Raw genomic sequence first — 23,576 nt, forward strand, 5'->3', positions numbered from 1 at the left:
ATGGGCTCCCAATGGCCACAGAAGCCTCCCAAAGCCCTGGTCCTGGGCAGCTGGCCCTCTGCCTGCACCCCTTGGCACAGGGTCTGAAAGCAGGTCTGAGGTAGGCCCATCCCCTCCAGACCCTCTGGGGGCCCAGCCAGTTATTCCTGGCTCTCCTGTCTTATTTGTGCTCTGGAAAACTTGACGGCAGCATGGAAAGCTCCAGCTGCCAGTGCCACACGCCAGGCCCCGTGCCCTTTGCGCAGGAATGGCAGGGGGCAGGGAGAAGGGAGGAGACGCCATTTGCTCAGCTGCTCGACACAGGGCCAGGAGGGGCAAGGAGGGGGAAGCACGTGTGGCATGTTCAGCCTGTACCCCAGAGACAGTGTGTTCTGGGTGGGGGGCCTCAGCACCTTGGGACTTCTGCCAGTGTGGTCTTTGGGCCAACCCCTTCCCCAAGAAAGACCTCAGGCCCCTATGTGGTCTGGAGATAGATCAAGGCCCACCCTGGCTCCTTGGTTGGAGAAACTGAGGCTCAGGGGAGGCAACTGGGTTGGCTGCTTGCTGGCCCTCTTGGAGAGCTCTGGCTTGGACCCTCAGGAGTCAGTAGAGGCCTAGGTATGAGTCATTTCTCAGCTTCCAGCCTCACTCCTGGGGCCTGGCACATGCAAGGTGCAAGGTAGGATCACCCATATTACGGGGTTGTTTTGTTCTTGCCCAAAGTCACAAAACTATCGAGCGGAAGAGGCCAGGAAGACTGTCCTTTCCCCCGCTTAATCACCTCCTTCATCCTATATCACGCAGCCCAGCCCAGGAGGCCAGCAGTCCATGGCCAGCGTCCCTCCCCCGTACCATTCCCTGTCCCTCTCTGCAAAGCCCCATGTCATCCATCCCTAACTCCAGCCTTATTCCCTTTCGTAGGGGTGTCTGTCCATCCTGCCAGGCTGGAGAGGACCCAGCAGCAGGGCATAACCAGTGTGGGAGAAGGAAGGCGCCCACCCCCAGGGCCAGGGAGCTGGGGGAGGCTGTACCTGGAGCTGCACGCTCTTTCTCTGGCCTCTGGCTCCTGCCTGATGAAGCTCGCCTCTGGGGAAAGGGAGGGGTGGCAGGAGAGTGCTCTTAAAGGCGAAGGCCGGCCTCCCTCCATCTGCCTCCCTCGGGAGACGTGAAGCCAGTCAGAGCAGCTGGTACCCATGCGCTGGGCGGAGCTCAGTGGCTCACTGGGGAGTGAGTGGGGACGGAGGCCAGCCTGGCCTTTGTCCCTTCTCTGCTGTGCTCCCTGCAGTTTGAGGTGGGCCTGAGAGTGAGAGTCCCAAGAGTGGGGACAGAGGGAGGAGAGGAAGTGAAGTTGCTGGAGGCATCAGAGGCCAGGCCCTGGTTCTCTCCCATAATAGCACCAACAGGTAGAGACCATATTTTGTCTGAAGACACCTTCTCCACTTTTTATTTTCCTATACCCTGTCAGATCCACACAGCCCTGGGAGGAGCTTACATGAAATTATTCATTCCATTACATGAAATGAATTACAGATGCAGAGTGTGCACGCATGTGCTTGGTGTGCATTCAAATAGGTAACTATGCAAGAGCGTGCCTGCAAATGCCCGTGTGCACAAGAATGTGGGCCACAGTGGAACGGTGCGCTGGGGGAAGAAGCCAGAGGTGAGTAACCGTTCCAGTGTGCAAAGGGAGGTCTGTGCTCGGCTTCAGCTGTTGGCAGTGGGAGATGCGGAGCTGGCCTTCCTATGCCAGTGACAGGCCCAGCCTGCGGACAGAGGCTCATAAATAGCTGGTGTGTTCTCTGGAGCCATCACCATTGTCATCGCCTGGACAATTGCAGCACACAGCATTTGAGGAGAGGCAGACAACTCGGGAAGCGGGAGAGCCTGGGCACACACCCCTCAGGCTGGGCCTGGGATGCGGCTGCTGAGCTGGAAAGTGGGTGCGGAGGACGTTGTGGGGCAGGAGTTTTGAGGTGTGGAGAGAGGACATGGGACTAGGGCTGCGAATCCTGTGCAGCACGGGTGACAGGGCCACTTCCAAAGCCTGCAGGCTCACAGCGTAATCCTGGGTCTGTGTACATGAGGGAGACATGGGGGTGCTGGATGTGTCCCAGAAGAAAGGGAGAGCCAGTGGGTGTCCTACATCCTGGAGTCCTTGCAGGGGAGCAGCCCCTTGGTCTGCAAACAAACAGCACGCATCTGTTTAGCTGAGGAGCAGTTCACTGGGAGCAGTCTCCCGATGACCCGCCACATGCTGGGTCATCGAGCGGTGGGGAGGTTGCAAGGAAGGGCCAGGTTGTGTGCTGGGTCAGGGATGGGCCTTCCCAGAGTCCACATCCCAGAGTAGGAGCCAGTAACGCCTAACACTGCCTGCAGAGCATCTCCTGGGATGCTCCCTGGGCTCTTGACTCCCGGGGTCACAACTGAACTCATCCTCACCCCCACTACCCAATCCTCTCCTCTCCTCTCCTCCACATGTGGAGACTCTGGCATCACCCCGGCTCCTGCTGCCCTTAAATGGGTCACTCGTTGCCTGCCCTGCAGTGCTTCCTTCCTCTAGTCTTCACCCTGCAAAGCTGACCAACCCCCTCCCAGGGCTTCCTGTCCCTAGGTCAGGTCTGGAGACACCTAAGCCAGTCCCTGATGGGGCCTTGCCTTCCCACTGCTCCTACCACCTCCGGCCCGTCTTCCCTTGTCCTATGTCCCCCACTGCCAATCCCCAGGGTCCCTCAGGCTGCTCTCAGGGTCACAGAGAGACATCCTGTTCCAGGACATACTGAGCTCCCTCCCCTGTGCCCCTGTGATTGCACAGTCACACAGGCTGTATCCTCATCCTGGACAGATCAGTGCTACCCCCACTCCCCATCCCTGCTGCCTGCAGATCCCTGCTTCACCTCTACCTTCCTGGGGAGCCTCAGAGACTTGCCTCTGCTTTCAGTACCCTGCGTGCTCACACCTCGTTGGCAGCGCTTATCACATGTGTGTGGTGATTGTTGATGGCTGCCCAGCACCCCACCCCAGCCTATCCCTCCAAGACAGGCACTGTGTCTTTCATCAGTGCCTGGCCAGCCTGGGGGTCACTGCCAGGACTTTGTCCTGGCATTTATGGCATGCACAGTGCCTGGGCTCCAGGATAGGGGGCGGTGCCCCCAGGGGGAATGCTGAGAGAGGCTGAGGCTACCCAACTGCAGGTACAGCCCAGGACTTTCGTTCTTGGATGCACAGGGACACAGCACTCAGGAAGGAAGGAAGGCAGGAACGTGCCTTTGGCCTTGGACTAGCTAGGGAAGCCAGAGAGCCCAGGAGCCGAGCTGGGGGTGTTGTGTGGGTGTGACAGGAGGGGCAGATGGGGAGCTGTCAGCTGGGGCGAAGGGCTGCTTGGGAGCCTGTGCACACGACATTTCCAGTGTTCTAGAATATGGCCTTCTCTAATCGCCATCGACATTCCGTTCCATAGGCACTTGGGCCGACAGCTGGCCTTCTTTTAATAGCCACAAGTATTCTGGGTGACATCCTGATCTCAGGGCATTCATGGTGAGCACATCCACAGCTTGCAGCCCCTTCCTCCGCAGGCATGTCCAACCTTGCAGTCACACAGAGAGGCACACACCACCCACACTCACTCATATGCACAGCTTAAAGCAGACACATTGGGGCATGCTCTGTCACGTGTCACTGGGTGTTACAGTGACAGAGCATGTGCCGGGCACATGGCCACACACATGCTCGAGCTATGTTCTGCCGGCTGCAGACCTCCTACTCTTATCAACACACACATGTACACTTATCATGGCACAGCACAACCAACAGCACCGTGCAGAGTCAGAGTTGCATGATCACACACACATACACACACGCAGACCACATGCAAGCCTTGCTCAGAGCATCTCAGAGTCACAGAGACCCCCAGGCAGACAAGGAAAAGCTGAGAAGTGCTGGGAGCAGGTGATTCCTGGAGGGCACTGCCCCTGCCCAAGAGAACAAGTCTCCCTTTCCTGGCCTCTCCCTGGGCTATTGACCCCTAATCCCCACCCCTTTACGGATTGGCAGGTACCGGGCCCAGTCACCTTCCCTGGAGTCTCTGCTTCCTGTCCCTGGGGTCTGGGGGGCGCCTTGGCTTCCAAGTCCTCCAGACCCTGACCGTAGAGGGACCGCCCATTCGCTTGCTGGGCGGCTCCCCACACAGCTGCTGCCTCCATGTGTGTCCAGCCCTGGGGGAGGTGAGAAAGTGACTGTGAGGTGAGAGGGACAGTCTGTAGCTTTGCTCCTGCCCTTACCCCACCAGGTCCTCCTCCATCCTCCCAACAGGTATTCATTGCAGGAGGCCCCTGATACCATTTGCATGGTTGCTGGTCACCAAATAAACCTCGTAAATTGTGCGTGCCTATGCTAGGGGGTGTGTGTGTGTGTGTGTGTGTGTGTGTGTGTGTGTGTGTGTGTGTGTGCAGGTTTGCTCCCCATCTGAACACCTGCAGACCTCCCTAAGAAAGTGGCTATTTATATTTTTGAATACATGGGTGGTCTTCACGAGGGTCTAGGCCTCCATTAACAGATTAGATTTCTCCTTGGTGACTACAGTGGTTTACAGGAGGGACCCCTGAGAGCTCCTCTCTCAGTCCCTCAACCAAGACACCTGAAGATGCAGGCAGTGGGAGGAGATTGCTGGCTGGTCAGTCGGCGGCAGCTCTTGCTGAGGCCCATAGAGGGCGCTGTAGGTAGAATTAAGGAGGAGCCCAAGTGTGGCTGGAATAGGAGCCGGTGGTGCACAGAGCTTTCCTGGGGGCATCTAGGGGCAGCAGAACTGCAGGCACCAAGGAGGGCTGACACCCATCCCTGGGCACACCTGGCCAGCGCTGATGTGAGATGCCTGTTTTCCCTTTCAGAGGAGGATGTGGAGCCTCAGAGGGGGTAAGTGACCTGCCCAGGCTCCCACAGTGAGCACGTGGTAAGCTGAGGCTCAAAGTCACATCTCCCATCTCCAGGGCCCATGACAATCCTCTGAGCTCTTCAAGGCTCCCAGGAGGAGGGGGCTTAATGCTGAGGAGCAAGGAGCTCCAAGCTAACTCCTGCCTTGACTCTCCGGAGCCCTATCTAGGGCCAGATGTGCTGATCTCTTCAGGCTGCGGCTCTAGGGAGAGTGTCAGTGTGGAAAAGGAGATGGCCTGAAGTTGGAAGACCTGTGTTCAATCCTGGCCCTGCTCTTGGGAACCCCCAAACCATCCCCTCTCTGGCCCTAGTGCCCCTGCCTATCAGGGAGGATTATGAACTCCATGGGGGTGTTGGGATGGTCTCTTCCTGTCAGGGTGCCAGCGTCCTGAGGGTTCCTGAGTCTCAGAGGTAGCCCCACCAGGGCCCATGTTTCCCCCAGAACCCCAGGGCTGCCTGAGGAAGGGATGGCCAGGTGCAAGCTGGCGAAGGCCCAGCGTCCTTACCACCTCAGTCTCTGAGCCCAGGGACTCCTGGCGCCTCCGTCCAGAGATCCAGCTGAGGTTGGAGGTATGGCTGATCAGCGTGGAGCGGTGGGTGGAGCGGTAGCTGGGGTAGGGGTGACTGTGCCGGCGTGATACACCCAGCAGCACCCCCAGGCAGGGCAGGTGCTGGGCAATGGCCACCCTGCAGGGGCCGCACATCTGATTAGGGCCAGGGGATGGGCAGACAGAGGCAGGGGAGGGGATGGATGCACAGGGTGGTACAGGCCTAATGTGTGGTGACCGAGAGCCTCTGGGGAAATGGGGAGGCCCAGACCCTGGAAACTATGGCAGGTGATGAGGACAGAAAGACAGATGCTGGATGGGGAGATTGACAGGCTCACAGGGCTGGTGGGAGGAACAGAGAGATTCTGGGTGGTAGGCATGCAGGGAGAGCCTGGGGATGTCAGTTCCAGCCCCCAAGTGGTTGGCTCAAGCCACATCTCTGGTAATGGAGACCAGGGACACTCCTGAGCAGCCTCTGTGCTGGACGGGTTCAGGCCTGCCACTGGCCTTGGGAAGGCGATGAGTGACGGACACCACCAGGCAAAAGGAAGCACTGAGGGAGAAGTGGCCTTGCCGGGTTGCTATCAGCACGCATACTGGCCCAGAGCCACTCCAGGCCCCTGCCAGGCCCTGGGAGCAGAGCTGAGCTCTCCCTGCTGTGGTCTCTTCAGGATGACACTATCAGGGAGGGCAGTGGGGGAGGGGCTTAAATTCACAGGGCTGTCCTGGCTGCCCTACACCCCAGGTCTGAAAGGTCCCATAGTTAGGATCGGATACTGCCCAGGGAGCCCTGACCTCCCTCCACACCGTGCCCCCTGGGAAGCTGGGGTGGGGGAGGGAGGCACACCAACTCCAGACCCCACTCAGTGTCAGTAGCCGCTCCCAGCTGCTGGTGGCCCCCATCCAACACACATACAAGAGACAGGAAAGGTGGTGGCCTCTGCCCCTATCTGCCGGCCAGGCCCTCGGAGGCCAAGGTTGGGGTTCTGGAAAAGAGCCACACCTGTACTTGGGGTGGGTGATGGCATAAATGATGGGGTTGTGGATTGCAGAGGCCTTGGCGATGACAGCTGGCACCGAGCTCATGTAGGGTGTCAGGACATGTGCGTACCTAGGACAGAGAAGGTGTGGTCCCCAAGCTAGCTGGCCCTCCTGATGCACCTTCTCTTCTGGGCCAGGCCCTGCCAAAGCCCAAATCCTAATCCGGCCCAAACCAGCACCACTAAGTCAGCCCCACAGGGAGGAATTGGCAGTGCCGGGATAATTTTTTCTTTTTTTTCTTTTTGCTCTATCGCCCAGGCTGGAGTTGCAGTGGCGTGATCTCAGCTCACTACAACCTCTGCTTCCTGAGTTCAAGCAATTCTTTTGCCTCAGCCTCCTGAGTAGCTGAGACTATAGGCTCCCGTCATCACACCTGGATAATTTTTGTATTTTTAGTAGAGATGGGGTTTCACCATGTTGGCCAGGCTAATCTCGAACTCCTGACCTCAGGTAATCCCTTGCCTTGGCCTCCCAAAGTGCTGGGATTACAGGCATGAGCCACAATGCTCGGCCTATGCCAGGAGAATTCTGATCTGAGTGAGAAGGAGGGAGCAGTGGGTGGTTGAGTGTGTGGCTCTGGAAGGAAGATGTGCCGAATTTGGGGTGGAGGTTCCCAGGTCCACTGTCCCTTGGAGCCTGTGCTGCTGGCGACGCCCCACTTCCCCCCATTGACTCTGGCCCTCGGACCCTCTGCCTAGCTCTTCTCATACCCAACCCCAACCGTGATGCCCATTCTTGCCCTGGCTATTGTAGAGAAACCCCACAGGAGGGGCCTGGGGGGACCAGGCCATTCCTCCACAAGAAGGTCTTCTATCTAAGCACTTCCAAGGTTAAATAGCCCTCACTTCTCAAAAACACTTCTGAAGGTGAGCCTGCATCCGTGCCGCTGCAGATGTCACAATCCCCAGACTCTAGCCACAAAGGGCTAGAAGGGCAGCTCTCAGGGACCCATTCCTGGAGATGGGTAGCACCTCTGGTCACGTGACCACAGCCCAAGCGGAGAGAGAGGAGACCTCAAGAGGAACTGTGTGTTCCAAAGGGGGCTAGCAGGCCGTCCGCCCAAAGCTTTGTGGGGCGCAGAGCTCCTCTGCATGTGCCCTGGCGCTTCCAGGAACTAGGTGGCCTTCCACCCACCCCGGGGCTGGGCACCTTACCCAGGGAGAGAATAAGCTGTGAGGCTGGTCTTAGGGTGCAAGGATGGCTGGCCGGGGTTGGGCTGGGAGGAAGAAGCTGCCCAGGCTTCTTGCTCCCACCCCTACCCCTTCAGCCTCTTCCCCAACTCTTTACCACTGCTTACCCAGCAAAGGCCACCAGGGCCACAGCAGAATAGGGAGCCCAGGAGAGCACGAAGAGGAGGATGACCAGCAGCATGATCTTGGCCATCTTGCACTCGCTCTGCAGCCGCTGCCGCTGCCACAGGGACTCGCCACTGCCCTTGCAGGCCCCGAAGGTCTGGAGAGCCCTAGGAAGGACGCATAGTCCAGGTCTGACCCTAGTCGGGTGGCAGCGAGCACCAGGGTCACGGCTGCTGGGGGAGCCTCCCTGGACTATCTTTGGAGGGCACTTGGGAGAGTGTCATTCCTTCCAGCAGTGCAGGCAGCTGTGACTTCCAGAAAGTTTTCTGTGACACGAGGGTCTTAGCTGCCCCCCACTCCCCCTTGATTCGGTGTGCCTTCTCTGCTCCCCTGGCCATGCCTAAAAGCCCTCCCCGGAAGCCCTTGTCTCCTGAGGCTCACCCTAGACATCGCTGCCCCGTAAGCACGTGCTCAGCCTGCCTTCAGCCGCCGGGCATGCTCTGGTAGGCTGGTGCAGGTGTGAGTGGTGGGGCAGGGGCCACCTGGCAGAGGGGCCGGCCCCCCTCCTGTAGCCCCCCCTCCATGCTCGGCTCTTACTGTCCTGTCTCCCGGATGGCCCTGAAGATGAAGATGTAGCAGTAGATGATGATAAGCAGAGGGAGGAAGAACACGAAGCAGCAGAGAAGCATGGTGTAGGCGCGCACAGCCGGTGTGAAGCTCATGTAGTCCCAGGAGCAGGATGTCAGCAACCCCTCGGGCACATAGGCACCTGGGAGCCAGGGCAGGTGCTCAGGCTTCGTGGTGGCACTGACCAGGGCTCCTTATCTGGCAGGAGCTTTGTATGTGGCATTCAGGTCCCCATACATAGCCCTGGCCCCTGACCTGGCCCTGTCCAGTGCAGTGAGGAAGCTGGAGGGAATTGGGATGGCCTGCAAAGCCCACTGCCTCCCATTCCTGCTAGATTTGAGCAGAAAGCTCACCATAACTACAAGATGGTGCTTGCCAGGGCTTCAGTCAGAGGCCTAGTCTTGCCCCAGGAGGGCTACTACCTTGCTCTCCACCCTTCCACCTGCAGAGGCCTCACACCCCAGCCCCCTGCCTAGTCTGACTCAGCATGAGAAGTACCTGTCACTTTGCCCCACCCAGAAAGCCTCTGTATTTTGGGATCAGCTGCCCAGGAGGTCCTTTGGCCCCTGATGGGGCAGTGTCAGTTTCCCTTGCTGCCGGTCACATCCCCTGAATGTCCATCTGACCTGAGGCTCAGGTAGTTCCTGGGCACCCCTGCCCCCATCAGCTGGCTGACCCAAGTCCACCTACTTCCCCTTGAATGTGCCCCTCCCAGCCCATCTGCCCCACTTCCAGTTCCACCATCCCACTTACTCCAGCCAAAGAAGGGTGGCAGACTCCAGGCCAGGGCATAGAGCCAAACGCCCAGCAGGACAAATGCCGCGCGCCTCTTGGACGCCACACCAATGGTGGCCAGCGGGCGTGTGATTACCAGGTAGCGGTCCAGGGCGATGGCCATCAGGGTGATCATGGAGGAGATGCCAAAGAGAGCCCCACAGAAGGCATAGAACTCGCAGCCTGTGGGCACAGCCCCTGCTCTGAGTCGTGGGGAGGAGGGTCCGGGGATGGGGTGGACTCTGCTCTGGCCCTCGCCTCACAGGAAGAGCAGACCTGAGCACACTCCACCCCCTCCACCTGCCACATCTGGCCAAGGCTGGCAGAGGCCTCAGGACCAACACTGCATCTTCCATTCTTGCTTACTCACAGGACTAAGGGCAGCTACCCACTCTCTGCCCAGGCACAGCAAATCACCTCCTTTGGGCCACCCACCATTGTGGGCATCCCCAGGTCAAAACCCTCCTCCTCCCTCGAGCAAAAGGGAGCCCCAGTATCTACCTGTCTCCCCAAAGAGCCAGTGCTTATAGAGGCTGCTGGCGAAGAAGACAGGGGCCTGGGTGAAGGACATCAGGAAGTCGCTGACAGCGAGGTTGATAATGAACATGTTGGCAGGTGTCCGGAGGCCTCTGCTCCTGGAAGGATCAGAAGCTGTTAGAAGGCACTTCCTGACACCTCCAGAGCTACGGGGAGCTTCCCGCACCCCTCAAGTATGCATGCACACACATGTGCCACACACTCACACATGCACACACACATGGGCATGCAGACAGGCATGAGCTGCCGGGCCACAGAGCTATCTCACTGTCTAGCAGGGACCAGCCGAGCAGCTGTCGAACCCAGCAGTGTGGGCTGAGTGAGGACCCCAAGACAGCTCCCTCAGAGTGAAGCAGGGGGCAGTTTCTCTCCAAAATCTGAGGCGTGGCCCAGCGCAGGCCGGTTCTTGGGTCATGTCCCTTTCCTCTTCTCGCCCTCTAAATTCCTCTGCACCACTCACACCATCTCCTTGGCCAATTCACTGGTTTCCTTGAGTCCCTCCAGGCCAAGATCTCCCTAGAGGTTTCTCCCCAGGCTCCTCCTCCTGCGTACCCTGACTGTGCTTTCCCATGGCTTCTCACGCCTCCCTCCTCCTCAGGTCCCCCTTCCACCCTCCCTCCAGTGTCACATCCTGCCTGGGCCCTGCCCTGCACACTGTCTCTGTAGTCCTCACCCTTGGGGATGGCAAAGGGCAGAGGAGCTGATGGCTGTGCACCACGGCCGGGCCAGACACTTTCACCAGCCTCAGCTCCTGTCATCATCCATCTTTGCATCCACCCTGAGGGAGGCCTCATTGTCCCCATTTTCCAGACAAGATGCCCCCACTCATGAAGTGACTTGCTCTGGTGCACAGCACTTAGTAAGTGGCTCATTTGTGGGGCAATGCACATCCAGGAACTTACTGCATCATCACAGTGACTCCATGAAGCACAGCTCCATTTTGCAGGTAAGAAAAGTGGGCTCAAGGAGGAGAAATTAGGTGCCCAGTCCCTCAGCTAGCAGGTGGGAGAGCCAGAGGGTTGTGTGGCCCTGGAGCCTGGGTCTCCTTCTCCATCTGCCTGTCTCAGTCACTGAGCCAGGCAAGGGGGCAGATGGAGAGTGACACTGGGGGTGGGTGTCAGGGATGTTTGAGGGACTTGAGGATCCTGGTCCTCAGGAATGCTCTTTTTTGGGGGGCAGGGGTGGAGTCTTGTTCTGTTGCCCAGGCTGGAGTGCAGTGGCATGATCTCGGTTTGCTGCAACCTCTGCCTTCTGGGTTTAGGTGATTCTCCTGCCTCAGCCTCCTGAGCAGCTGGGATTACAGGCCCACACCACCACGCCTGGCTAATTTTTCTATTTTTAGTAGAGATGGGGTTTCACCACATTGGCCAGGCTGGTCTTGAACTCCTGACCTCAGGTGATCTGCTCACCTTGGCTTCCCAAAGTGCTGGGATTATAGGTGGGAGCCACCGCACCCGGCCTAGAGTGGCTCTTCAAGGCAGGGGGAGGATGCTCTCTGGGGCAGGTGATGGCAGAGGTGTGCTGAGAGCAGGGCAGAATGGTCAGAGACCCACATATTCTGGGCACACACACCCTCCACAGAGGATGCACCTGGGTCTCAATTAGTGCCAGTCAGTCAGGCCTCCCTGGACCATTTTTGGCTCTTTCCATGACCTTGAGGAAGGTCTGGGCCTGAGATCATCGAAGGCATGGCCCTGCCCTCCCTGCCTAGGCTCAACACTGCCCTGGCCAGAGTTAGAGCCAACATTCCTGCCCGCATGTTCTTCCTGTCTGCATGGCTACCACCCTCAGTGCCCTGGGCCCAGCACCACCAACCAGGCACCTGCAGAAGGTATAGATGACCGTCAGGTTGCCCAGCATCCCCGTGAGTCCCACCAGCAAGATCACTGTGCCCAGAGTATAGTGGGCATGGTCTGGAACATCAACCGTGGGGAAGGGGACCCAGGCAGCAGCCCAAGTCCCAGCTGCCTGCGGAGAGACAGAGAAACGAGGGAATCACATTATCCCTTGTCACCTTCAAATAGTCCTGAGAAGGAAGTTAGGATTCTCAACAGGGCAGGAAAACTGAGGCTCAGAGTGGCAAAGCCACTGGCACACACAGCTCGCAAGTGGCCAAGAAGAATGGAAGTGCAGGTCCTTTCCAGAGTCGAGCCCAAGCTCCTAGACCATGGCACAGGGGCCTTCTAGGAGTGAGCCCAGATCACCTGCTAGAGGCTGGTAGGACAGACAGATATGTACCTGGCAAGCAGGGACATGGCCTGGGTCACCTTATCTTTCCTTAGGGAGAAGGCAGAGCCAACTCCTGGGTGCATCCCTGCCTGCAGTATGGACTCCAGCCCAAGGGCCCAAGACAGTGTTTGAGGCCTCTAGACGCTGGGGTTGTGAGTTGGGTGGAGCCCCTCTCAGGAGTCCTGTCCCCTACTGAGCCTTAGAGGAGAAGTTGCATTGCCCCTTAGCGTAACTGGGTACAGCTGACCTTGATGCCTGGCATGAGAATGAAGGGAATTCCCTTTAGAAAGAAAGCTTAGGCCTGCAGGGTCACTGAAGGGAGGTCATGACCATATCAAGTCAGGACAAAGGGATTTAAACATTCCTCCCACCCTAACCCCTTTCTGGGGTAGAGAGGGTAGCTTGGTCTCTGTCCTACCCCAGTGGCCCCTATAGCTACCGGAACCTTCCCATCCTGTCCAGCACCTGGGCCAGCATCCCCAGGTCCTGAGGGTGCCCTCAGCCCTCCCCAGCTAGCAGTGGTGTTGATGGAATATGGCCCTGGGCCTGGGCTAGGATGATGGAGGTGGCAGAAGGTACCCAAGGCTTCACTGTGGGCTGGGCAGATCCAGAGGCCCAGGGTGTGCCCTCCTCTCTGAAGGGCTCCATGGGGCATCCAAGCAACCTCTAAAAGGAATGAGTGCAGCCAAGGACAGGTCTGCCCATTCCAGCCCCTTGTCCTCAGGGCTGGCCTTTCTATTCCTTGAATGCTCTCCATTAGGGAGGACATTGCCTGCACCTCCTCTATCAGCCTGTTTATTGGGGGCGGGCTCAGGGAGGCTCAAGGCCCCACAGCAGAGTTCAGACCTTTTCTATCTCCCGCTCAAAGCCCCTGCGTGTGGCCAGGAGGGGACCAGGAAGGGGATAGGGAAGTCTCTGTGCATGCACATGCTGGCCCAGGCTTACCGTGGGACTGACGGACGGAAGCTGGCCCAGGCTGGAGATGCTGCTCTGGGAGCTGTCCCACCTGCTGGGTGGGGCTGGAGTGGCCATGCAGCTGGGCTCCTGGGTTGGGCTCGGCGGGACTCTTGGCCCCGAAGGAGGGTTCATCCTGAGTTGGGATGGTCCTTGCTTGAGCCCACAGAGAAGTCAATGGCACAGGGAGCTCAGGACTTCAGCTGTGCTCAGCCTCCCAGCTTTCCTCCATCCTCAGCACCCCTGCTCAGCCTGCCCGCTGCTTTCTCCTGTGTCTGGTGCAGATCCAGCCTGGAGCTGCTCCTGGGGCTGGCGGTTGCTCTGTGTCTGGTGAAGCGCAAAGGAGTGAGTGTCACAGTTATGGTGACTCAAAGTCACAGAGTTCATCCCCATCTTTATATAGTGGTGCGGGAGCTGCACATGCTCAGTCGCTCCATGCCTCCAGCTCACTCCGACCAAGGTCCCTGGGTGTCTATCTACGAAGGTCTGATGATGGTGGCGTGAATGTGTGTGTGTGAGTGTGTGTGCGCGTGTTTCAAGGGAGACTTCTGGGATGATGGTGGCGTGAATGTGAGTGTGAGTGTGTTTCAAGGGAGATTTCTGGATGATGGTGGTATGACTGTGTGTGTGTGTGTGTATGCGTGTGTGAAAGAGTGTGTTTCAAAGGAGACTTCTGGGATCATGTGGTGAATGTGTATGTGAGTGTGTGTGTGTTTTTCAAGGGAGATTTCTGGGATGGTGTCGTGAATGTGTGTGTGTGTGTTTGTAAGGGTGTGTGACTGTGTGTGAGAGTGTGTTTCAAGGGAGATTCCTGGGCTTGGGCTCCTGGACATTGGGCAGAAGGCTCTGTCCTCTCCTTTCACCAGTCTCTGTTGTGTTTCTTCCCTGAGCTCATCAAGAACAGCCTCAGCTACCCCAAGAGCCCCCAGAGCTGTTTGTGGGCAGCTGAGGCTGTGCAGCTCAGCCTCACCCTTTCCACAGTGGGCCCTACCGCTATGTTTGGCCCCCATGAGCCATGGCGTTTTCACAGCCACCCTGCATAGAACCAAGGCTGGTCATCCCTTCACAGATGGAGACAGTAAGAGGATGTAGCATTACGGTGAGATCAGATCATGAGGTGGCTTTTGCTTGTTTTGGATAAGAAAGTTTTATTTTTAAATTTTATTTATGTATTTATATATTTATTGAGACAGAGTCTTGCTCTCTCGCCCAGCCTGGAGTGCAATGGTGCCATCTCGGCTCACTGCAACCTCCGCCTCCCAGGTTCAAGCGATTATCCTGCTTCAGCTTCCCGAGTAGCTGGGATTACAGGCACCTGCCACCACACCCAGCTAATATTTATATTTTTAGTAGAGACAGGGTTTCCCCGTGTTGGCCAGGTCGAATTCCTGACCTCAGGTGATCCGCCCACCTCAGCTTCCCAAAGTGCTGGGATTACAGGCATGAGCCACCGGGCCCGGCAGAAATTTTTAAAGTATAAAGATTTTTTAATTTTTGGAGGAGTCCTGGGAATTCACCCAGGCCTGCAGGCCTGATTTAAGTTGAGGATGTCAGAAGTGGAGGGGACCCCGGGCCTGCCCCTTGCCCTGTCTTAGAGGAGGCAGCAGGAGCTGGAGAGAAGGGAAGCTGAATACACGGCTGCCAGGGAGGGCCGCTCAGGCTAGGCCTGCCACAGAGGCTGCGTTTAGGGGAGCCCGACCGGGCAGCAGTCATCCTACGCGGGGGCCATGTCCTGACACAGTGCTGGGAGTGGTGGAGCCCTGGAGTGGACAGAGATATCACTCCTCTTTCAGAAATTCCTCCAGTCTTTACAGTTCTCCCAGAGCCCCAGGTTTAAGCAGAAGTGGGAGCAGCCTCACTGGGAGCGGGAGCTGCACTTCCTGCAGCTGCCAGCCCATGGCTCACACTGTCCTCCTCCTGAGGCAATTCCACTTCAGGGCTTTGGCTCACAGAGGCCTCCCTGTGAGGCTGAAGGGCTGGCTTTGCTTTCTGTCCCTAGGCTCAATGCCAGCTGTTTGCATTTTAATGTAGGGGTTTAACAATTCCTCGCAGCTGGGAGCAATTCTGAGTCAACACAACGTCCCATTCAATATGGACCCCACTCTCTAACCTGCTAATTAAGACAAGGTGCAAGTGATGGAGCAGGCATGGGAGTTCAGGGAAGAAGTGCTTGTCAGGTGGACGCAAGAGGCGGGAATCCACATGCCATACCCAGGGTGCCACAGACCTCAAAGGAGCACCTCAGGGAAAGGTCGGAGGAATCAGAGTCCCCCACCTGGGGCCTTTGGAAGCCAACGTCTCACCTGACAATATCCTTTCTCCATGGCCTGCACACTGCAGCCCTTGCGGGTGACACTGAGATCTCCTCAGGGCCCAGGCCCCTCACTCCCGTGCTTCTGTCCCACTGGGGAGGCCCCCCATGGCTCTCATGCTCCCAACCTTTGTACCCCACACCAACCTGGCAGCTCGTCTGCCTGGAGCCTGCCATCCAATGGTGCCAGGAGGGCCGTGTGGGCAGCCTCAGCCTCCAGGTGTCTCCTACGACTACTGCTGCCCAAGCTGTCCTGGCTGGAAGCTGTGGTCTGACCTGTGGAAACCCTGGCCTTCCATCACCCCCCTCCGACCAGGTGGCTCCTGTCTTCCTGGGTGCCTGGCTGTGCTCACCTTCCCTCAGCACTTCTCCTCCTCTGCAAGCTTGGCTCAGGGTGGGGCCCAGCCTCTTGAGACCTGGGATCATTGATGGTCTCAGGGGCCTGTGCCATCCAAGAATCTCAACGCAGGAACAAGTGTGGAAGGGGTCCTCAGAGTCTTCCCAGTCCCCACTCTGGCTGGTCTCCCACTCCCTTGGAGACCATCCTGGGCATCTCCTCCTCCCCTGGTGCCATTCCCAGGGGCAGGCTGACCTCAGTGCTTGGTGCCAGGGTTGCCGATGGTCCCAAGGACCCCTGCATTGATAGTGACATTTCCCCTCCTGTGGCCCCCTTTGTTCTGGTTCCTCCCTTCCAGCCCTTGCTTCCTGCTGCAGCCTTAAAGGCAGGTGGAAACACAAATTCCAGATAATCCCACACTTAACCCTTTGGTGGCTTCCATAGCTCTTAAGACAGAGACGGATCCCAAACGTGGCAAGGCGGGTGGAGGGAGGTACTACATCACCTGGTATGTGGGGATAAGAGGTGGGCTTTAGGGGGAAGCACATAACACCAAGGCTCAGCAGCAAGAGGCACGTCATTTCCTTTGTGTGTGCATGGGCCAGGCTGCTGTCACTGCATGGGGCTCAGTGTCCCCAGGGACCTGCCCTTGCTCTTGTCCCTTTTTCATGGGTGCTCCAGATTAGCCTCGTTTGTGGGACGAGCAGCCGAGCTCAGGCGCCGGGCAGTCTGGGTGTGACTGCCAGCTGATTGGGGAGGTGTCTGAGAGCTCCAACTGCCAGCACCTGGAGACCTTGCTGAAAGCTAGATTAGGCCTTGCAGGAGGAGGAGGCCTGATCCCTTGGGAAGCTGAGTTCAGGTGAGTCTTCTCTTGCTGAGAGAGGAGGAGCCACTGAACCTGCCTAGCTCCGTGCCTGGAGACCAGGTTGGCCGCCTCTCAGATCACTGAAGGCACACAGCTCCTCTGGTCACCCAGCCTCTGCTCACACACTGCTCCTGAAACCTTCCCCTGTCCCCTACTCTGGGTCTCAGCTCAAATACCACCTCCCCAAGACTGCCAAGGGCTCAGCTGTTCACCTCCTCCTGTCCATCCCTCAGAGCATCCACGGATGGTGATAGTGTCATTTGCAGTGATTGTTGTCTGACCGTGTCTGTCTCCCTCCTTGGAATGCAGACAGGTTGGTTTTGTTCATCTTTGAGACCCATTGCCTAGCAGAGCACCTGACACGTAGTATCAGGAAACCCAGAATCTCCCTGGTCCTTGCTTCTCAAAGTGTGGCTGGAGGACTGGCTGCTGATGTGCACCCCTCCTGCAGCTTGTTAGAAGCGCAGACTTCCCAGACCTGTGATCAGGTGTGGATGCACGAGGATGGCCTCACATTAAATGGGAGAGGTGCTGGTATAGACGCTTGGGAGGACTTCAGGGGTTGGTAACAGGTGGTGGAAGAGCTGATCTGAGGGGACACTGAGGCACCCCAGAGATGAGCGCCAGTGGAGCGCACTGCTGTGGCCGAGGCTGGAAGGACCACAGGAGGAAGGGGCTGCTGTGATTCCAGGGGCTGGGGCTCTCCAGCTGGGTGCCACCAAGGCAGCGCACTCACAAGGAGGCACGGCTGGCTGCTGGAGAGGTGCGTGGTGAGCAGAGCAGGGGTGTGGGGCCCTCACTGCCAACTCTGGCCTCCCGTCTTCCGCAGGAGCCCCGCCATGGTCAGGCCTACCCACAAACCTGGGAAGGAAACTGGGGAGATGTGGTTCCTGCAACAGAGAGCAGAGCAGGGCAAGGGTGATGGAGCACACAACAGCTGTCACTACAGACGTGATGTCCTTCCTTCCACCCACCCCCACCCGCCGCCGTAGCCAGTAGATGGTGTGTCCCCAACCCATGGCCTGCAGGTTAGCCCTCCCATGTAACCCACAGGGGCTCTTGGGTGGGCAGCATTTGGTGGCTCGCTCCCTGGCCAGCCTCTGGATCAGCCTAAGCCACCCTTCTGCTCAGCCTGGCCTAGGAGTCTATGGTCCATCACCTCTGCTCTGCCCCTCATCGCTCCAGGGAGACGCAGAGGACTGAGCGTGCGCAGTAGTACACGTAGCCCCGGCCCACAGCTCCGCACTGACTGCTGCCTGCTCTTCACACCTCGCTGGCATGGTTGGAGGTGGGAAAAGCTTTCTAGCCCCTCATCCTCAGGGGAGTAGCAGGGCCACAAGAGCAGGAGGCCCGAGAGCTGCCCTGGGGCTGCACAGAGGGTCGAGGGCCAGGCTGGGGCAGCAGGAACAGGAAGTGTGCTATTTAGAAACGACTCAGCAGCAGGCCCTCGGCAGACGCATAACCACGCTCTGGGGGACTGGAATGAACCAGCCGTCCTGGCCACTGCCCACAACCCCTGATGGATACTGACTTTACTTATGGGCCTATGGGCCCCATTATTCCTGTCTCCCGTACATATTTTCTGAAAGCCCTTGCAAGAAGAGCTGAAAGAAAAGCTAGGAGCCCTGGAGGCTCCTGGCCCCTGCGTTTCTGTATTTCTGGCCACAGTACCGGCTGTCCAGAGAGGAGAGGGGGCTCCCTGCCCTCCAGCCCAGCCCAGCCCAGCAAGCAATACTGCTATGCCCCTCCCATGCCATGCCCATCCTGTCCACTTCTGGGGATCGGTTTCCTTATCCCGGGACTGGAAGAGGCTATCTGGTTATTCAGAGACTACTAGGAAACACCCAGGAGCTGTTGCCAGGGGAATATTAAATGTCTTAGCAAGCACAGTCCTGTAGGCATCTGGCCAGCAGCTCACCTGGGGCCTCCCTCCCTCCTCTGGAAGCTGGCAAACCCTTTCAGGATGGGACCTTCTTCCCTATGGCTTGAGGGGAGGAGTTAGAAACACAAACTCGGCTGGGCGCGGTGGCTCATGCCTGTAATCCCAGCACTTTGGGAGGCCGAGGTGGGCAGATCACGAGATCAGGAAATCAAGACCACCCTGGCTCACATGGTGAAACCCCGTCTCTACTAAAAATACAAAAAATTAGCCTGGTATGGTGGCGGGCACCTGTAGTCCCAGCTACTCGGGAGGCTGAGGCAGAAGAATGGCATGAACCTGGGAGGCAGAGCTTGCAGTGAGCTGAGATCACGCCACGGCACTCCAGCCTGGATGACAGAGCGAGACTCTGTCTCAAAAAAAAAGAAACGCAGAAACTCAGTTTTCTGCCGCCTTAAACCATAGAACCCCAGGTGCAGCTCTGCCCTTTTACCTGCCCCTGGCCTGGGGACATCACCCCCGCCGTCTAAGTGTGGGCCTGCCTGCTGGGAGCCAGCCAAATGACCCGGTGGCCCTGCTAACGTTCCAAGGTCTTGTCAGTCCCCGTGGCCCACCCTGCTCTCCATGGCTCCTCCCTCCCCTCACTCCCGCTCAGGAGTGCTCCCACTGTGTTCTCCCCTGTGCAGCCTATCCTGGCCAAAGGAAGCTGAGGGGGACGGAGCCGCGGCTCCAAGGAGGGCTGATGATGGATAGAGTCTGCAAAGCATGGTGAGGCCATTTCCTGTCCTGACTGGAGCACCTGTGGTACCACCTGATTTCTTGCTGATGGCACCCACATCTCCTGGCCTGGGGTGCTGACCCTGGATGCTCAGGGCTGTCCCCAGTGCCCGGCCTGCCAAGTTTGCATGTATCGTCTCAGCGAGTCTGGTCTGGGGGGGCTCCAACATCACACCCATCTGAGTGCCATGCATTCATTAAACTCCTACAGCACTGAGCCACACTCCGGTTTGCCTAAGACACCATGGCCACCTCAGGCAAGCCTGATGTAGAGTGGACATCATTCTACCATGGGGCATGGCTGTGTAGAATGGTGACACAGCCATGCCCCAGAGTGGCCTGTTCCTCCCTTTGCTGGAGGCTTCTTTTGAGAGGATCAGATGAGAGACAGGAATTGGGAAACAGAATGGCTGAGGAAAACATGAGGAAAGCTAAAAGAACAAACTTTTATGTGAAAATTTACTACTCCCGAGAGAGCCATGTGGATGTAAAAAAACCCCAGCCAGCGGGTGGTCCTGTATTTCACATGATTTGGGAACACGCAGCAGAAATCCAGAGCTTGCTATAGGATTTTTAAAAAGAAATTCTTTCCTTAGCACCTTTGACATTTCCTTGTTTGCACACGGAGCACTCTAATTGGGGTACACAGAGAGAGGAACAGAGACCCATGGATTATATACCTTTCTGTCCTTTTGGTAACTTGTTGGAACAGCACTTTTCTTCCTCAAAATAGTATAGCTGATCACAATCAAGTGTCTGAGTCATTCCCTACAAAGTGGGGCATTTGTCTGAGGGAGAGAGTCACCCACTTTGATTTATGACAGCCCAGGGCAGTTTCTGACCTTGCAGAGAGGAGAGGTGTAAAAGACAAATGAAGCAGGATGGAAATCTACAGGAAACATCAGAGATGTTCTTAGTGAAGACCTATTCTGGCATAGAGATGTGTCTCTGGGTCTGTTCTGTGACTGCCCCGCAACCCCTCGCTGATTTCAGCAGTGCATGAGTGGCACTGCAAGAGTCTGAATGAAAACCCTGCCTTTGGGCCAGATGCGGTGGTTCACACCTGTAATCCCAGCACTTTGGGAGGCTGAGGTGAGTGGATTGCCTGAGGTCAGGAATTCGAGACCAGCCTGACCAACATGGAAAAACCCTGTCTCTACTAAAAATATAAAAATCAGCCGGGTGTGGTAGTGGGCACCTCTAGTCCCAGCTACTTGGGAGGCCGAGGCCAGAGAATCACTTGAACTTGGGCAGAGGTTGCAGTGAGCCAAGATCATGTCACTGCACTCCAGCCTGGGTGACGAGTGAGAAAGTAAAAGAAAGAAAGGAAGAAAGGAAAGAAAGGAAAGGAAAGAAAGGAAGAAAGAAAGGAAGAAAGGAAGAAGAAAGAAAGAAAGAGAAAGAAAGAAAGAAAGAGAAAGAAAGAAAGAAAGAAAGAAAGAAAAAAAGAAAGAAAGAAAGAAAGAAAATAAAGAAAATCCTGCATTTGAATTTGTGACTGTAGACATGTCAGCATTGCAGGCAAACTCCCCAAGCTGTAAAAACAGTGTAAATTCCATCTCCCATCAGGCCCAACACGATCAGGTCAACCTTGGCGGGCATCCCAGCCTTGCCAATATTTGCTACAGGGAACTGGGAAGTGACAAGGAACCACACAGCTCTGAGATTCAGTTTCCTCACCCATAGAATGGAGATACTAACACCTGCCTCTCAGGGCTTCCGAGTGGCCTCATAAGAAGGCATGCAGAGTACTCAGCTTATGCCTCACCCAGAATCCAGGCTCCAATCTTACAGGGGCTGCTGAAGCAGGAGAGGCAACATCTTGGTGCCCGTGGGGCTTCCATGTTTGTACAGCACATCCCCAAGATGATTACCTGGGAATTTAAAAAGTTATGCCACCTGGATTATTAATGATAGCCTACCCCCAGAGACTCCGATTTAGTTGGCCTGTGGTATAGCCTAAACACTGGGATTTTTTTAAATGCTGTGTAACACAAAGCCACAGCCAGCCTTCAGCCACATACCTACATGGATCTAATGTGTTTCCCTCTCCCCTACCTCATTTGCTCCAGCTCCCCTGGCTCCCAGCTTCATCTCTGCTCTGGATGTTGCTGTTATTTTCTGACTGGGCCAGGGAGCAAACTCTCCCCTCTTCTATGACCTGCAGCCTGGGGGCCCAAGCTGGATTCAGGCCTCTGCCAGGACCTAAACCTCTGAAGAGTGTGGAGAAGCAGTGGTGATGAAGGATCCAGGCACCTGGTGCCCAGGGCAGACAGGCACAGGAGCTGAAGCTATGAGGTAGGAGGGGCCAGGAGGCCTGGTGTCTGTGGGTAGAATTCAGGGCAGTAACCTCTAGCTGAAATGTAGGTTTTCCCTCCATTACGAACAAGGGCAAAACCTCTGCAGTAGTCTTCCTGGGACTTTGTGACCAATGGGAATCATCACTTCTTCTATATGACAGCAGAGTTGTTGCAGATAATTTGCCATATTGGTTTTATTCATCACTACCTCAAAATCACAGTCCTGCATAGACCTGCCACCAGATTCTGTGGTTGGTTCATTAAATGAAGAAGCACATAGTTTACCTGATTACAAGTTTATTGTTTAATATTTTGGTAACAACAGTTTAATGTCACTGGCTTACTTTGCAATCCTATGTATTTTGTCTTACACATTAAAAGCACTCCTAGGCCCAGCCCAGTGGCTCAGTCTTGTAATCTCAGCAACTTGGGAGGCCAAGGTGGGCAGATCACCTAAGGTCAGGAGTGCAAAACCAGCCTAGCCAACATGGCAAAACCCTGTCTCTACTAAAAATACAAAAATTAGCCAGGCATGGTAGCGCATGCCTATAATCCCAGCTACTGGGGAGGCTGAGGCAGGAGAATCCCTGGAACCTGGGAGGCAGAGGTTGCAGTGAGCTGAGATTGTGCCATTGCACCCCAGCCTGGGCAACAGAGCAAGACTCTAGTTAAAAAAAAAAAAAAGCACTCCTGGGGTTGGGTACAGTGGCTCACGCCTGCAATTCCAGCACTTTCAGAGGCTGAGGTGAGAAGATCACTTGAGGGCAGGAGTTTGAGACCAACCTGGGCAACATAGTGAGACCCCATCTCTACAGAAAATTGTCTGGGTGTAGCCGAGAGGTTGAGGCTGCAGTGAATTGTGATCATGCCACTGCACTCAGCCTGGGTGACGGAACAAGATCTTGTCTCAATAAAAAGATGTTAAAATACAGTAAAATAAGAGCACCTCTGAAAAGGACTCCATAGGCTGCACAGGACTCTAAAGGGGCTCCTGGCACAGAAAAAGTTAAGAGCAGTGAAGAAGATGAGGGGTGTTCAGAGCTATGATTAGGCAGCGACGGGGAGGGATGGAGTCCTCTGGGTCTCCCCAAGAACTGCCTGGGGGTCTTATGAGCTGTTCCTTCCTAGGCTTTGCCTGCACCAAGTCCCTGGCCCCTGCAGGCCTGGTTGTTTGCTCTGTCTGGGTCCCCCAAGCCAGCCTGAGTCTGAAAGAACTACCTGGTCCTCGAGGCCTCACTGTCCATTCAGACCCCTGAGCCCCGACACCTGGCTGCAACTCTGGCCTTCCCATTTCCTTAGGTATACTGCAATTCCTCAGAGCTAGAAGAGCTGACCAACACTCTGTGAGGGCGGGGACTCCTTGGGAGACCAGGGGACCCCAGAGTGTGGCAGCTGCCCCCATAGCACAGCCTGAGTGGGCGAGTGACGTCTGGGGCAGCGTTTCACTGGAGGGACAGGAGCAGCCTTTGCTGCAGGCCTGACTGGAAGCTTCTGGGCCTTCCTAGGAGGGTGGGGCAGAGAGCACGGCATGGGAAACAGAGACCAAGAGGCAGCTGCCAGGGTGCAGGGCGACTTCCAATGCTTGGGGCTGCCCCTACATTTGACACTGAGAGTGGACGCCCAGAGCTGGGTCCCAATTCCAGCCCCAGGGTGCAGACCCTCTAGCCTGGCCCTGTCCTCTGCTCTTTTCACACCAAGAGGGCTGCGGTCCAGAAACTCCCCAGCAGGAGTCCCCACCAGGAGTCTCAGCCTCTTCCTAATCATCTAAAAGCCTCCTAGAATCCTAGTTCTGGTAGCAAAAACTTAACAGCTTCTCCCGGAGGACCAGAAGCCTGCGATTTCACACCAGTGTGAAGAGCAGCTGCTCCTGCCCATGTGTCCCCGCCAAGGACTCTGTGTCCCCAGCAGGGGACAGGGGCGAGTCACCACATGATGAGATTGATGCGTGAGAGCTCCTGTCAGAACAAGGGAGTTTCTGGGTTTGTTGTGGTTTTCATTTGTGATCTACTTGATGCAAGCACATTCTTTAAAAATGAAATAGCACTGAAAGCCAGTTTCCGGTCCCATCCCTCCTGCTTTCTTGTGTGAAAATAAATATAATTTAAAAGTTGTTGGAACCCAAAAAAACCCACTTTAAACCTTGAGAGAAATGTGAATGTGATCTTAGTCACATATGGTTCCAACTTCTGTTTCTCAG

The 23,576-nt window shown here is 56.4% G+C and overlaps 2 protein-coding genes across 3 annotated transcripts in view; both read right to left on the reverse strand.

Annotated features, from left to right (window-relative positions):
- Positions 1-1,071, reverse strand: part of LDB3 (LIM domain binding 3) — a 93,514-nt gene extending 92,443 nt beyond the window's left edge. The window contains exon 1 of the mRNA XM_011995392.1: positions 1,011-1,071. The gene's annotated coding sequence lies outside the window, so the exon portion shown is untranslated. The remainder of the gene's footprint in view (positions 1-1,010) is intronic.
- Positions 1,072-1,394: 323 nt separating this feature from the next.
- OPN4 (opsin 4) lies at positions 1,395-13,272 on the reverse strand. Of its 2 annotated transcripts, XM_011995395.1 has the most exons (11): positions 12,902-13,266; positions 11,548-11,695; positions 10,630-10,660; positions 9,692-9,825; positions 9,170-9,373; positions 8,387-8,558; positions 7,792-7,956; positions 6,457-6,564; positions 5,412-5,592; positions 4,047-4,190; positions 2,119-2,157 (listed from the first exon to the last, which is right to left on the reverse strand). In XM_011995395.1, exons 1-11 carry the CDS (start codon positions 13,043-13,045, stop codon positions 2,119-2,121), a joined length of 1,470 nt encoding a protein of 489 aa, XP_011850785.1. In that variant the 5' UTR covers positions 13,046-13,266. The 2 variants fall into 2 exon arrangements, with proteins under 2 accessions (XP_011850786.1, XP_011850785.1); XM_011995396.1 differs by lacking the exon at positions 10,630-10,660 and having other exon boundaries at positions 1,395-2,157; positions 11,550-11,695; positions 12,902-13,272.
- Between the last annotated feature and the right edge of the window lie 10,304 nt (positions 13,273-23,576).

This window comes from Mandrillus leucophaeus, unplaced genomic scaffold (genome assembly GCF_000951045.1).
Source record: "Mandrillus leucophaeus isolate KB7577 unplaced genomic scaffold, Mleu.le_1.0 Scaffold488, whole genome shotgun sequence".
In the NCBI taxonomy this organism is placed as follows: Eukaryota; Metazoa; Chordata; class Mammalia; order Primates; family Cercopithecidae; genus Mandrillus; species Mandrillus leucophaeus.

Excerpts from the sequence above, each read along its gene's own strand:
- OPN4 (XM_011995395.1), bottom strand. The coding sequence starts at position 13,045 with ATGAACCCTCCTTCGGGGCCAAGAGTCCCGCCGAGCCCAACCCAGGAG. Across the intron at positions 9,374-9,691 it reads CTGGCTCTTTGGGGAGACAG|GCTGCGAGTTCTATGCCTTC; the intron begins GTAGATACTGGG and ends CTGTGCCCACAG. Across the intron at positions 2,158-4,046 it reads AAGCAGAGACTCCAGGGAAG|ACCAAGGGGCTGCTCCCCTG; the intron begins GTGACTGGGCCC and ends GTTTGTTTGCAG.